General features: G+C 38.6%; 1 protein-coding gene across 1 annotated transcript in view; it reads right to left on the bottom strand.

Annotated features, from left to right (window-relative positions):
- ALDH1A2 (aldehyde dehydrogenase 1 family member A2) overlaps nt 1–13,469 on the bottom strand; it is a 94,120-nt gene that overhangs the window by 30,581 nt on the left and 50,070 nt on the right. The window contains exons 5-7 of the mRNA XM_060003745.1: nt 9,232–9,293; nt 7,107–7,235; nt 6,867–6,980 (exon numbers count right to left, since the gene is read on the bottom strand). Of these exons, the coding sequence (XP_059859728.1) occupies nt 6,867–6,980; nt 7,107–7,235; nt 9,232–9,293 (305 nt within the window). The remainder of the gene's footprint in view (nt 1–6,866; nt 6,981–7,106; nt 7,236–9,231; nt 9,294–13,469) is intronic.

The raw sequence follows: 13,469 nt of genomic DNA, 5'->3' as shown, positions 1-13,469 counted from the left end.
GAATTATGTGCTCTTACACAGGCTTGTACTTCAGCCAAGGACAAAAGTGCCACTGATAGTAGATGTGCTTTCAGAGTAGCCCATACTTTTGGAATGTTGAGGAAGCAGTATGGCTTCCTTACTTGTAGTGGAAATAAAATTTTAAATGGCTCTTATATTCAGGAATTGCTAGATGCAATACTTTCATCTGCTGCTTTAGCTATTATTAAGATTCTAAAGTTGACTTTCTGGAAGCTAAAAGAAATCACCTTGTTGACATTTCCACAAGGAATGCTGTCCTTAAAGGAACCAACAACAGCCAAACCTCTGGCATGGTCCAAAGAGATATTTCCCCAAATTAGAACTTAGAAAAACTGGCTAGAGAAGCTGAACACAATTGGCCTCAGAGAAGGAAAAACAAGACTGGAAGTTCAACAATTCTTGGTTTGACAAAAAGAGAAAGCTCTGGTTTGGACCAAATAACAACTCAGTCCTAGCAGTGATTCTAGAATTCCCAATCCTAACCACTGTACATACATTAAACCATTGGTCTACTGACATAATGATAGCATTCATGAATCAATATTGGTGAAGAAACATTAAGAAGGCTGCAAGAAGTTCCTACCTCACTTATCCCACGCGTCTGAAATATAACCCAGAGAAGCCTGTTTGCACTGCTCCCGGACATTTCAAACTGCCTAATAACCATTTGAGGTCTGGAAAAAGCATTTCATACAACTTCCTCTGTCTCATGAATATAAATATGTTTTAGTCCTGGTCTGTCTGTTTTCACACTGGGCTGAAGGCATCTCTTGCAGACAGGCTACTGCCTCTTCTGTGGCTGAAGTCCCTTTGAAAAAGATTATCCTTACCTGGGTAACTCCTCTTGAACTTCATAGTGATCAAGGAACTCATCTTACTAGTCAGTACTTTGACAACTGTGCACTGTTTGGCCAGTTTTACAACGCTTTCACCATGTGTACCACTGTTAACCCTCTAGTTTAGTCAAATGCACTAATGATATTATTAAGACTCAAACGGCAAATTTGTAGAGTCCCTAAAAACACCTTGGCCAAAAGCATTGCCATAGGTCCTTCTAAATCTTAGATCCATCCCTTTTGGAACTCATAAACTCTCATACTTTGAAACAGTCATAGAATACCCAATGAACTTGGCTCCTGCCCCTTTTGACTCACTGATAAGAGAGATACTGCAATATTGCAAAGGCCTAATTGCTTCTATTAAAAATAACCATGTTTTGTTAGAGCAACCTTTTTTACAGTGTGCTCTTGGGAGACAAAGACGTTCAGCATCACACCTTACACCCTGGAGATTTTATCTAATTGGAAAAGACCTCCAGAAAGACTTTCTCCAACCTTGCTGGAAAGATCCCCTATCTGGTACTGCTAACCAACCCCTGTGCCACTGAACTCCAGGGAATAGACTTTTGGATTCACGTGATACACTAAAAGAAAGCACCAAACCCTGACTGGACCTGCATATCATCTGGGGTCCTGAAAGTAAAAATTTTCTAGAATTGAAGCAGACAACACCTGATGAGATAGCTTTCTCAAGATAATCTGGACCAGTCCTGTTGGAAGCTTGCCTGCCAGACCTTTAATGATGACATAACACTTCAGAAGATCTCCTATGTCTACGATCTTGATAACACATGGATTTTACACAAAAAGTGCCTGAGAGTTCTCCCTCCTATCCCTCCTTGTTACTAGAATGCGACCTCAATAGGTTTTCAATCTGTGTACTTTCCCTCTGACATGGGAAACTACACCCAAGGTCCTTCCGTGCATTGAGAGACAAAAAGCTGCTGAAACCAGAAAACTGGACTCTTGATCAGCAATGCTTTCAGAGAAAGCTCTTGATCAAACGGGGGAAGTGTAAAAATTAATAAACAGAAACCTCAATTAAGATAGAGCTGGGAGACCAGAAAGGGGAGCTCTAACACCTATGACAAGAGTAGAGCCTAACAGGAAAAAGAAAGACTTCCTCTTCTTGCCTGGCAAGAGCTCATCCAATTAGAGGAGACTGTCACAACCTCAGCCAATGAAAAGCCACTATACTTCAAACTGTCAATTTCTCCAACGGACTCTGTTTACTATAGCCCTCGAATTTCCCTTTCCCTTCTTTAAGAGTCCTCTCCTTGCTGTGGAAGGACTTGCATGTGGTTTGCCATGGTTGCAGACCCCAAACTGCAATTCTTTGCTGATTCTGAATAAACCCATTTTGGCTGTAGGAATAACTGGCAGTCTATTTGTCAAAAACTGTCACTGGACTTGCCCTCTCATGGTAAACTAGAAAGGTACAAGGAATTGCTTTCTTTAAATGAGATATCAGGCAGTATGGGACTGTGATTCTAGAGATAAAAGAAACAAACAAGGGAAGACCTTTCTGCCAAAAGACTTTCTAGATTGCAGCATGGGATGGGGAGACCAAAGTAGAACACGGTGGTCTCACTGAATTGATGAAATAGATCAGAGTTTAGAGAGAATAAGGTGGTTAAAATGTGAGGGGCTTAGTACCAGAGGGAGACAATGCAGTCAAGAAACCTTACGGGGGTCCCACCAAGTCTTTGGCTGAAGGCTAAACTGGGTATACATATGGTGAAACTCCACAAGACTGGATAAAGAACAAAGACCAGGTAATTTGTATGCTGAATAATCCCCAGAGCTCATACAGAGTTGGGGACATTTGAGTTCTGACTAGCCAGAGTGGAAAGACCTAGCTGAACACTGAGAACATTCAGCAGAAACTCCAGAAGGATCCCAACTTAGTAATCTTAATAAAGTTTAGTATCTTAGTAAAAGATAAGCTAGTACTTAACAAAGCTTAAAATTAAGTGTCAAAAGGGTCAAGCTGTACTGCAAGTGACTTAACCACTTTACAGAAGAAAGTCCAGCACTCTTTAAAGAAAGAAAACAAAATCCACATGTTCAATAAGGTAATGGTCACAATGTTCAGCATTCTTTCAAAAATTAACAGACATGAAAAAAGCATATATATTTGAAAAATAACTGCCAAAGTTTTCCAAATTTGATGAAAATATAAACTCATAGATCCAAGAATTTCCAATGAACCTCAAATGGGAAGAAAAACAAAGAAAACTACACAGAAGCACATCATAATCAAATTGTTGAAAATCAGTAAAAAGAAAACATTTTTAAAGCCCCCAGAGAAAAAGAGTTATATACAGTAAAACAAAGATAAGAATGACTGCTAACTTCTTATCAGAAACAGAGCAAGTCATAAAAAAACAGAATGACATCTTTCAAGTGTTGAAAGTAAAATAAAATAAAATAAAAACTGTTGAATCAGAATTTTATATTCAGGAAAAAGTCATAAAAAATGAAAACAAAATAAAGACATTTTCAGACAAACAGAAGCTGAGAGAATTTTTCACTAACGGACCGGCACTATAAGAAATGCTAAAGAAAGATCTTTATATAGAAGGAAAATGATATCAGAAAGAAACATGGACCAAACCCCCCCCCCAAAAAAAAGAAGAGGGTCAGAAAAGGCAAGTATGTGAGTAAATGTAAAATAATTTTGTTTTCTCATTTAAAAATTTTTTTGAAAAGATAGTTGACTTTTTAAAACAAAAAGTGTAGCAATGTACTATGGGCTATATAACGTACATCAGTAGTGAATTACAGAACAACAGTAGCATGAAGGATGGAATGAGAAATATAAGAATTCTGTTGTACTGTTATTACATTATATATGAAGTAACATAATACTTTTAAATAATAGACTGTGATTAAGATGCATGTTGTAATTACTAAAGCAAGCACTTTAAAAAGAGGCTTAGCTGGGGCACCCCTGGTGGCGCAGTGGTTGGGAATCCGTCTGCCAATGCAGGGGACACAGGTTCGAGCCCTGGTCCGTGGAGATCCCACATGCCGCAAAGCAACTAAGCCTGTGAGCCACAACTACTGAGCCTGCACTCTAGAGCCCACAAGCCACAACTACTGAGCCTATGCACCACAACTACTGAGCCTGTGCTCTGGAGCCCGTGAGCCACAACTACTGAGCCCGCATGCCACAACTACTGAGGCCCACACACCTAGAGCCCGTGCTCCACAACGAGAGAAGCTACTGCAATAAGAAGCCTGCGCACTGCAGCAAAGAGTGGCACCCGCTCACCGCAACTAGAGAAAAGCCTGCACACAGCAACAAAGACACAACACAGCCAAAAATAAAACTAAATAAAATAAATAAATTTATATAAAAAAGAGGCTTAGCTAATAATCCAAAATAAAAGATAAAATGGAGTACTAAATTCATCCAAAATAAGGCAGAAAAAGAGGAGAAAAAGAACAAAAAGCAAATGGGACAAGTAGAAAATAAAATCAAAATGGGAGATTCAAACCCAATCATATCAAAAATTCGTTAAATACTGAACAACAACCCCCTCACCAAAAAAAAAAAAAAATCAGGCACAGGAGAGTACATATTGTATCAGTCCATTTATGTGAACTAATAGAATAAGAAAAATTAATAAAAAGGGTCAGTGGTTGCCTGGGGCCAAAGGTATGACAAATCTTTTTAGGGTATGGAAATATTCTATATCTTAATTTGAGTGATGGTTACATGACTGTGTACATTTGGTACTTAAATGGGTGCATTTTACTGTGTGTAAATTATACTTCAATGAAGTCTTTTTAAAAGTTTAAAAACTTTTTAAATGGCAAAACAGAGATTTAAACCCAGGCAACTTGGCAACAAGCACTTATGTTCTTATTGATTCACTATGTCACTTCTTGTCTGGCCTGAAAGATTAAGTCATCATTTCAATATAACTTTCCAATACATGGTACTGTGACTTAAAAAAAAAAAAGTGCTCAGTTTTTAAACTGAAATATCCTTGGAACAAAAAGTTAAATCCCCAGAAATTAATTTATCAAGAAAAGCCTAACACGTAAATGATGATATCAGTGATGAACATTATAGGACAAATAAATGAAGAGATTTATATTATGTTCCTAGATGAGAAGTCAATCTTCTAGAGAGAGCACTTATCCCTCAATTTAATATAGACAGGTAATATGACACCAATCAAAATTCCAATGAGAGTTTTGTAGAGGAAGGTAAGATACTTGGAAAACTAATTTGATATTTTATCTGAAAGAATGGGAAAGAATAGCCAAAAGGTTCTGAAAAATCAAATAAGAGGGCATCTTGCCTACCATATTACAACACATCTTTTAAAACCTAATAATTAAAGCAACCTGGTACTAGTGAAAATACTGAGGACTGATGTTACAGAGATGGCAACATAGGTTGTTCCAGACTTTGCTTCCCTTCACGAGAAGCATAACTAACAACTATTAAAAAAAACAAGACATCACTGAGAGAATCCTAGAACACAAGGTTAAGCCTGAAGCACTCCCCTGCACCATAGAGACCCAGACAGACTCCATTAGAAGGGTTATGAAAAGCGGCCTACACTGTGACCGCATTGCCCCTCCCCCAGGCCATTGCAGCACCATGTGAAGAGATCTCTCTGGACCCTCTGGTTCCTCCAGTGGGAAAAGAGAAGTCAGAATTGTGAGTTAATTTGTGGGAGCCACTACTCTGATCTCGTACCACAGGGATCGCAGGAGACTCTGCAGAGCTCAAGCACTGGGAACGTGACTGTGACAGTGAAGCGGGTAGGGGCTTGCAGCACACAAATCTTGGCAGGCTGAATTCCTACCTGCGGTGACCAAGCAGTAATCCCAACCAGTGGCTTTGCTCATCTGCAGAACCAAACTGGGGGCACACTCTGATCAGGGAACACAGAGGGTGGCAGATCTGCCTGATTCAGCTACTCAAATAAGGACTTTTGCTAGCCCTAGAGCCCAGTTTGCCCCGCCCAGACAAGGAGCTGAATCACGGCACCACCCACTGTAGAGTGTCTTCCGGCCCCATGTGACCAGAAGGGCTGATAACTCGTGAAAGCTGTGTGGCTCGGTAGTGCTTGAGCCAAGAGGCAGGCAAGCAGAGCTGACTGCCCCCAGAGCAAAGCCAGCACAGGACATGAAGTGCTGGCCTGTAGCCTTGTTCAGCTTATACATTACCTATGGCTACTTCGTGCTCCAGGGGCAGAGTTAAATAGTTGCAGCAGAGACCATATTGCCGGCAAAGTCTACAATATTTGCCAACTGGCCTTTTACAGAAAAACTTTGCTGACCTCTACTCTATATCACCCCTTATGGCTCATGGCCATAGTAAGCTGCAAACTGCATCTACAGGATTTGCTGATATAATAAGACCAGAGATTAATTTAGATCTCCAGTTCTTTATATTTTTTTTTAAGATTTTTTTGATGTGGACCATTTTTAAAGTCTTTATTGAATTTGTTACAATTCTGCTTCTATTTTATGTCCGCGAGGCATGTGGGATCTCAGCTCCCCAACCAGGGATCAAACCCGCACCCCCCTGCATTGGAAGGTGAACTCTTAACCACTGGACCGCCAGGGAAGTCCCTAGATCTCCAGTTCTTATCTTATGATCTTGATTTAAGAAAGTGTTCAGAATCCCAGCTTCTGGGACACTTTTGTGGGACAGTTTGTTAGTTTGTTTTTGCCTCTGATATGTGTTCCTTTTATTTCAAAATATAATAGGGTTTTGTTTGTTTTTCTGGGACTGGTCTCAGTCCCACAAATGGCATACCAAAAGACCTCAGAGATCTGTGGCATCAAATAGTCAATGTACACCTTTACTTTGACATTCATCAGTCTTCTAGCTATGATACCAACGCTGCTCCTTGAGACCTTGGGCATTCACTGCTCTTTAGGTGTTCAGCCTATGGGTGACATTTTCAATTTTCTCTTAAATCCTCTACTCATTTGCAGAACTGTTCTTCAAGCTATGGTTTCTCAGGCACCTACCTCAGTAGACCCTGTGAACGCAATCTTGTCTATGCCAACGTGAGAAGCTATTGCTGCCCCGGCCGTTGGCCCGTATCCTGGCAAAATATTGATGACTCCCGGTGGAAAGCCAGCCTAACAAAACAGAATTGGAGGAAACGTGGCTTGTGAAAGCTGATGAAGCACGTTAAATCAGATATGCTCCAGTAGGCCCCCACTGTAAGGAGAGTGGGAGCCGCTCCTGAAGTCAGTTTCTCTTACCTCCTTGATGAGGGCTCCCATGTAGAGAGCGCTGAGTGGTGTTTGTTCTGCTGGTTTAATAACTACTGTATTGCCACAGCACAGAGCTGGAGCAATTTTCCAGGCAAACATCAGCAGGGGGAAGTTCCACTGAAAGGCAAAAACTCCAGGTTGATAGATGAACAATATTCCTCCATTACTTTGTTTTCAAGCTGTGACTTCTCAGATGTCTCAGACCAGTCCTCAACATAAATCTTGTCCCACCAGAGTATAGATGTTTGGATTTTTTAATTACTTCATTAAGAACAGAATAGGATTAACCGTGAAAATCTCTCCTGTTCTCTCTGGTCAGCAAATTACTATTTCCAGCTACCCACAAAAAGAAATCTCATGGTAAAAAGGGAGTCTTTGTTTTTTCTTTGTTTTGTTTTGGTTTTTCATTGGTGTTACTTTATATGTTTTTAAAATTAGCCTTTGGTTCCAGTAAGTTCTTGTGTATGAAAACTTCTTCTTGCACTTGTGATTTTTACACCAGGATTTCAGGCTGGTATGAAAGCTCTTCAGTGTGGAAGAACTAGAAGTCAGTGTATATTTCCAGGCAGCACCTTTTTTTTTACCTACATGTATTGTCACAAAACAAATGATTACAAAAAATAAAGTGCATCTACTGATGAGTATGCAAAAGTTTTAGTTTGTCTCTTTGACACTGCAAAAAAAAGCTAATGGAGACTAAAAAATATATGTGAGTATCTGAGTCTGCAGCCTAAAATGGTTTAAACTGATTTTAAAAGGATATTAAGCTTGTATTGTTATAAGTGCAGGCATGAGCCTCAGTACTATCAGGTGTCGTTGATAATTTCATTAAGAAAGAAAACAAAAATCCTGGTCCCCTGGCTTCAGCCCCTGACCACAATGTGTTTCTGCCTGAAGCATCTCAGCTGCCATCCTTGAAAGATTCTCACTGGCCCTGGCAAGCTTGCAAAAATATACAAGTGTCTTGCCTTCACCAAACACCCAATTTCTTTTCCCCTTAGTTGTTTATAAACTTGGGAGTACACAGTGATGTTTTAATTCCATCTACAGTATATAAATCTTGGAGTGCAGTAATTGAGCCGAGCTGGCTGACAAGCGGCTCTTGTCCTGTCAGTGAAAGCTGCAGCTCCAAGAGTCTGGGGAAGGGCAGGAAAAGCAGGTTTGAGTTCCTGCAATTAAGGTGACAGACCTCAACCCTGCTCTGAGCTGAGTAGGATTTCCCTGGGTGGTTTAGGAGCAGAAGAAGTTAAACCAAATCTCTCATCTTCCCTTTTCATTCTCTAATAAATCTCACAGTAACCTAGAGCTTATGGACCACTAAAATAATATATTAATACTTCTCAAAAATCTGTGGTTTCCAAAGCCAAAGATTATCTCGAATTGTTCTCCTATATTTTGAGAAGAGAAAACTTCTTGTCTATACTGTAAGAATTTAAATTGAGCCTTCCCTGAAACCCTTGCCAGAACGATTAGCTAGAATCTTCTGTTGGCAGATTCGATGATGTTTTGTATAGTGCCAAGGCTGTGTATGAGACAGAGAGAAAAAAAAATGTTTAATGTTCCAATCCAAACACTAAGCACTACATATATTTCCCTGTACAAGATACACAACAGCCCGGCATGGTTTCAATTATGACTGTGACGTTAATTGTACTGCTGTGTCTTCTGTAGAGTCTTCTATCTAGATTCTTATGAAAAGAAACAGTGGGAAAGAATGGGATTAAAAGATCATATAAAACAATATGCCTGGAAAAATGGTGAGTCACAGTTCTAAAAAATAAACAAGCAAATATAACAAAGTATTAATTTTCCATAAGCAGAATGGACATCCATAACCAAGGGCAGGTTATTAATACACTAGACTTTGCTTTGCTTATTTTAATCATGAGAATTCCATGACTTGAGAACTCAACTCCTGGTAACAAAGCTGAAACCCTATTAACCTGTTCAAATAAGCATTTGCAGGGAGGCTGTTAAAGATATGTCAACATGAACTCAGTTTTTTTTTCCCCCAGTAATGGAAAACACACATTGCTGAGGTCCATGTTTTATGTATCTTTAAGAGAACTGGTTCAAATGAAAATAAATATGAGGCGTGAGGAGATACACTCACTGGGATGATCTGTCCACACACTCCAACAGGTTCGTGTCTTGTAAAGGTAAAATAGTCTCCATCTGAAAGAAACGAGCACCGTCACTACCACAGAGTTCAGACTAGAAGAAAAACTGCAGAGGGAGAACTTGGGTGGCAGCAAAAAGCAGAAATAAAGTTGAGAAAACTTTTTTTTCCATGGTTCCTACTCAACTGTGTATGAAAGCTGGTAGAAGAGCTGTCACTTGGCAAAGGGTTTCTCCAGATATGGTCCCCAGACACCCAAACAGAGTACTGGTAAGAGGCCCTCAAAGGCAAAATAAAAGACAAGTTTATGACACTAGATGCAGTCCTGGGGGTGAAGGGTGGGGCAGGGACGGGGGCAGGCGGGCCAGGGAACTGGAAAATACTAAATATTATATTAAATATTAAAATGATATTTATATATAGAACAGTTGAGTTAAAAACTGAGGTACCTCAAAATTTTAAATAGTTTTCTGGAAGTACTAAAAAAAAAGAAACTAAGTAAAATGCTATTGGATAAATTTAAAATGCCAGGTAACTGGAAAAGGTGAGGTGTAAAAGTAGGATCTATTTCATAACTCAATCCTGGTGTCCAAATGCACTTCCAGGCACTGGGGGAACCCAGGCATGTCTAGGTCTATTTCAAGAAGGCAAAAGTTCACTTCAAAGAAGATTACATCAATAACCCAAAGCCTCCCCCCTCAAGCCAGCCATGGAAATGAGGACAATTTAATAACCTTGTTTTCCCTATAGGAGCAATGGGAAATTGGAATAAATACCCAGGAAATCCAAACCAAATTCTTCTTTAGGAAAATACCATTATGTTTATCTGAATTATTTTAAGTGGCTAATTGAGCCACTTAAACAAGCCAAAGAATGGCTTGTTTTTCTTAGCATAAAGCTTTTCATTTCTGATATTGGGTCTTTGTTTTTCCCTCAGTTGCCAACCCTTTGGCTGCTTCACTGATACTTGTTTTCTCTCTCAAAAGCCATTCACTAGGGAAAGTGAAGACCCTCAGTTAATACTCAGGAAGAGCATTACTATTAGGGATGGGAATGAAAGTGGGGACAGGAGGAGATGCTAATTCTTCCTAGAATTAACAGCTATCTGTTGCTGGTACATCTTTTCAAAGAACTTTTTCTTCCCACATACATTAGCATCCTTTTATCCCCTCTTTTTTTAAAAAAAAATACAAATGGGGTCATATTATTCACAGTCTTCTATACTTTGGTTTTTCCCACTTTTTTCATATAAATCTAATACATTTTTTTAAGCTGCTGAATGTTATTCCACTGGCTCAATAAATAATGGTACCACTGTAAACTGTCCTGAAGGACGACAGAGGTTGCTTTCAGTTCAAGCTATTATAAATAATGCTGTAACACTATCATTTTATATCTCTCTGTGTATCTGTGAAATTTCATGGTCAGAGTGTACATGCATTTCACATTTTGATCAATATTGCCAAATCACTCTTCAGAAAAATTACATAATTCATAATTCCAAAACAACATGTTTTTTTCCCTACCCTTTAACACTGGGGTTTTTCAAACATTTTAATTTTGGTCAACCTGATAGGTAAGAAAATGACAACCTGTTTTGATGATACATGGATTGAATATTTTTTCATGTTTAATGGTCATTTAAAATTTTTTCTTCAGGTTTATATCCTTTCTCATTTTTCTACTAGGTTATTCTTTTTTAATCATTTACAGAACTCTGTGTATATTAAGAAAATTAGGCCTTTGTCATGTGTATATGCGAAGTTTTACCCTAGTCTGCTACTTGTCTCCTAATTTTGTTTCATGTATATTACTTTAAATGGAAGAATTTAGGAAGTAGGTAAGCTCAGCAACTGTAGGAAGGAAATTATTTTAGAATGTATCTCCACTACAACAAAAAAAATAGCCAAAATGTGGAAACTGTCCACAGGATGACAATAAGAAGTCTGAGTAATATTTTAAAAATCAAGTTTAACTATCTCAGCTTTGTAGGCAGACAATTCAAGAACTTTCATAGATATCTTTGTTTACAATAGTGCAAGTTACCACCCTTCTTCAATTTATAAATCTCTGAAAAAGTTTTTTCCTATTAATACGTTTTAATGTTTCACATTTTTTCCCCAGAAGACATAAATGCAATATTAGGCTCCTCTTCCTGGGAAGGTTTTTCACGGGGAGCAAAAACACTGATCAACAGGCTAGAGAGTTTCATTTGCAAGGAAATCCTTCTCAAGTAAACTCCATAATCTGGCTAAGGTGATGGATTCGGGTATTAATCAAAGACCATAGAAAGAGAGTGTAATGTCAAGATGGAGTACAAATGACCTGAGAAAAAAAATGGGAATATGAACTGAAGAACCACACAGGTGTTTATTTTAGCAGCACTAGAATGGTTCAGAGAGAATTCACAGGGCACTTGCACAAGCACAGCATTGTAATTCATGAAGCGTTTCCCCCCTCTACATTCTAAATGCTGAAGAATTTAGTTGTATTACTTTTATTATTTTGAAAGTTACTGAAGGAATGAAAGAGAAGAAAAAATATAGGAAAATCTTAAAAAGCTGACCTCATAAGGAATTGAACTCGACTCCATAACTGATCCCAAGAGAAACTTGAGTTATGGGGAATGAAAACTTTCTTGGATAAACTGTTCACAGATTTGACAATGGCTGGCACAGTGAAAGAAATCGAAGAATCTTCCATCTAAGTTCCTCTAAGCAGTAGATAAATAAAGGGTATTTTGGTGCTTGAGCTCTTCCCAAAACACCGCTGAGTGAAAGAGATAAAGAAAGGGTCCCAGACCTTGTACTCAGTCCGTATTCTCATCTGGTTAATGGAAGAGGATTCTGAACACCCTTAGTCTGAACAGGGTGCCCAGAACACACGAGAACTATACCTCCTACGTGCACCCTTGGCCAGGGCTGGAGGCACCTCAGAGGTCCCACACAGCTACTATGACCCTGCTCTGGATCTCACCAAGCTTCTAGGCTAAGGTTACCCAAAGGCCAATCACTCAAGAGCCACCTTCTTAATTTTTGCCATGTTCAAGTATCACTTACCCTATTACTTATAATTTCTTAAATTAACTCGTCTTTTAAAAGCTATTTGTCAGCTATTTGTTAGCCTCACCTTAGGGAAAATCTATGAAATAACAGATTTCATGAGCTAGCAATATTTTCTTCTAATATTCTTCAAACCTAATGATTAAAATAAAACATGCTTACTGCATTACTGTAAAGAATCATCTTTATTTTTATTTTTTATTGAAGTATAGTTGATTTATGTTTCAGGTACACAGCAAAGTGATTCAGTTATAAATATATACATATTCTTTTCGAGATTCTTTCCCATTATAGGTTATTACAAGATATTGAATATAGTTCCCTGTGCTATACAGTAGATCCTTGTTGTTTGTCTATTTTATATATAGTAGTCTGTATCTGTTAATCCCAAATTCCAAGTTTATCCCTCCCCCACCTTTCCCCTTTGGTATGTTTTCTATGTCTGTGGGTCTATTTCTGTTTTGTAAATAAGTTCATTTGTATCATTTTTTTAAGATTCTACATATAAGTGATATCATATGATATTTGCCTTTCTCTGTCTGATTTACTTCACTTAGTATGATAATCTCTAGGCCCATCCACATTGGTGCAAATGGCATTCTTTCTTTCTTTATATGGCTGAGTAATATTCCATTGTGTATATACACACACACGTGTGTGTATATGTGTGTGTGTGTGTGTGTGTGTATGTATGTGTGTGTGTATATATATATATATATATATATATATATCTCACATCTTCTTTATCCATTCATCTGTCGATGGACATTTAGATTGCTTCCATGTCTTGGCTATTGTGAATAGTGCTGCTATCAACACTGGGTGCATGATTCTTTCTGAGTTAGAGTTTCCTCCGGACCTATGCCCAGGAGTAGGATTGCTGGATCATATGATAGCTCTATTTTTAGTTTTTTGAGGAACCTCCATTCTGTTCTCCATAGTGGCTGCAACAATTTACATTCCCACCAACAGTGTAGGAGGATTCCCTTTTCTCCACACCCTCTCCAGCATTTATTGTTTGTAGACTTTTTGATGATGGCCATTCTGACCTGTGGTTCCGATTTGCATTTCTATAGAATCACCTTGCAGGCTACTGGTGCCACATGTTTTGCCATATTGTGCTTCTCGAATTTAAATGTGTACACAAAGCACCTAGAGTTCTTGTTAAAA

The sequence above is a fragment of the Delphinus delphis genome, chromosome 2, assembly GCF_949987515.2.
Source record: "Delphinus delphis chromosome 2, mDelDel1.2, whole genome shotgun sequence".
NCBI lineage: Eukaryota > Metazoa > Chordata > Mammalia > Artiodactyla > Delphinidae > Delphinus > Delphinus delphis.
This window is presented reverse-complemented; position numbering and strand designations above follow the sequence as displayed.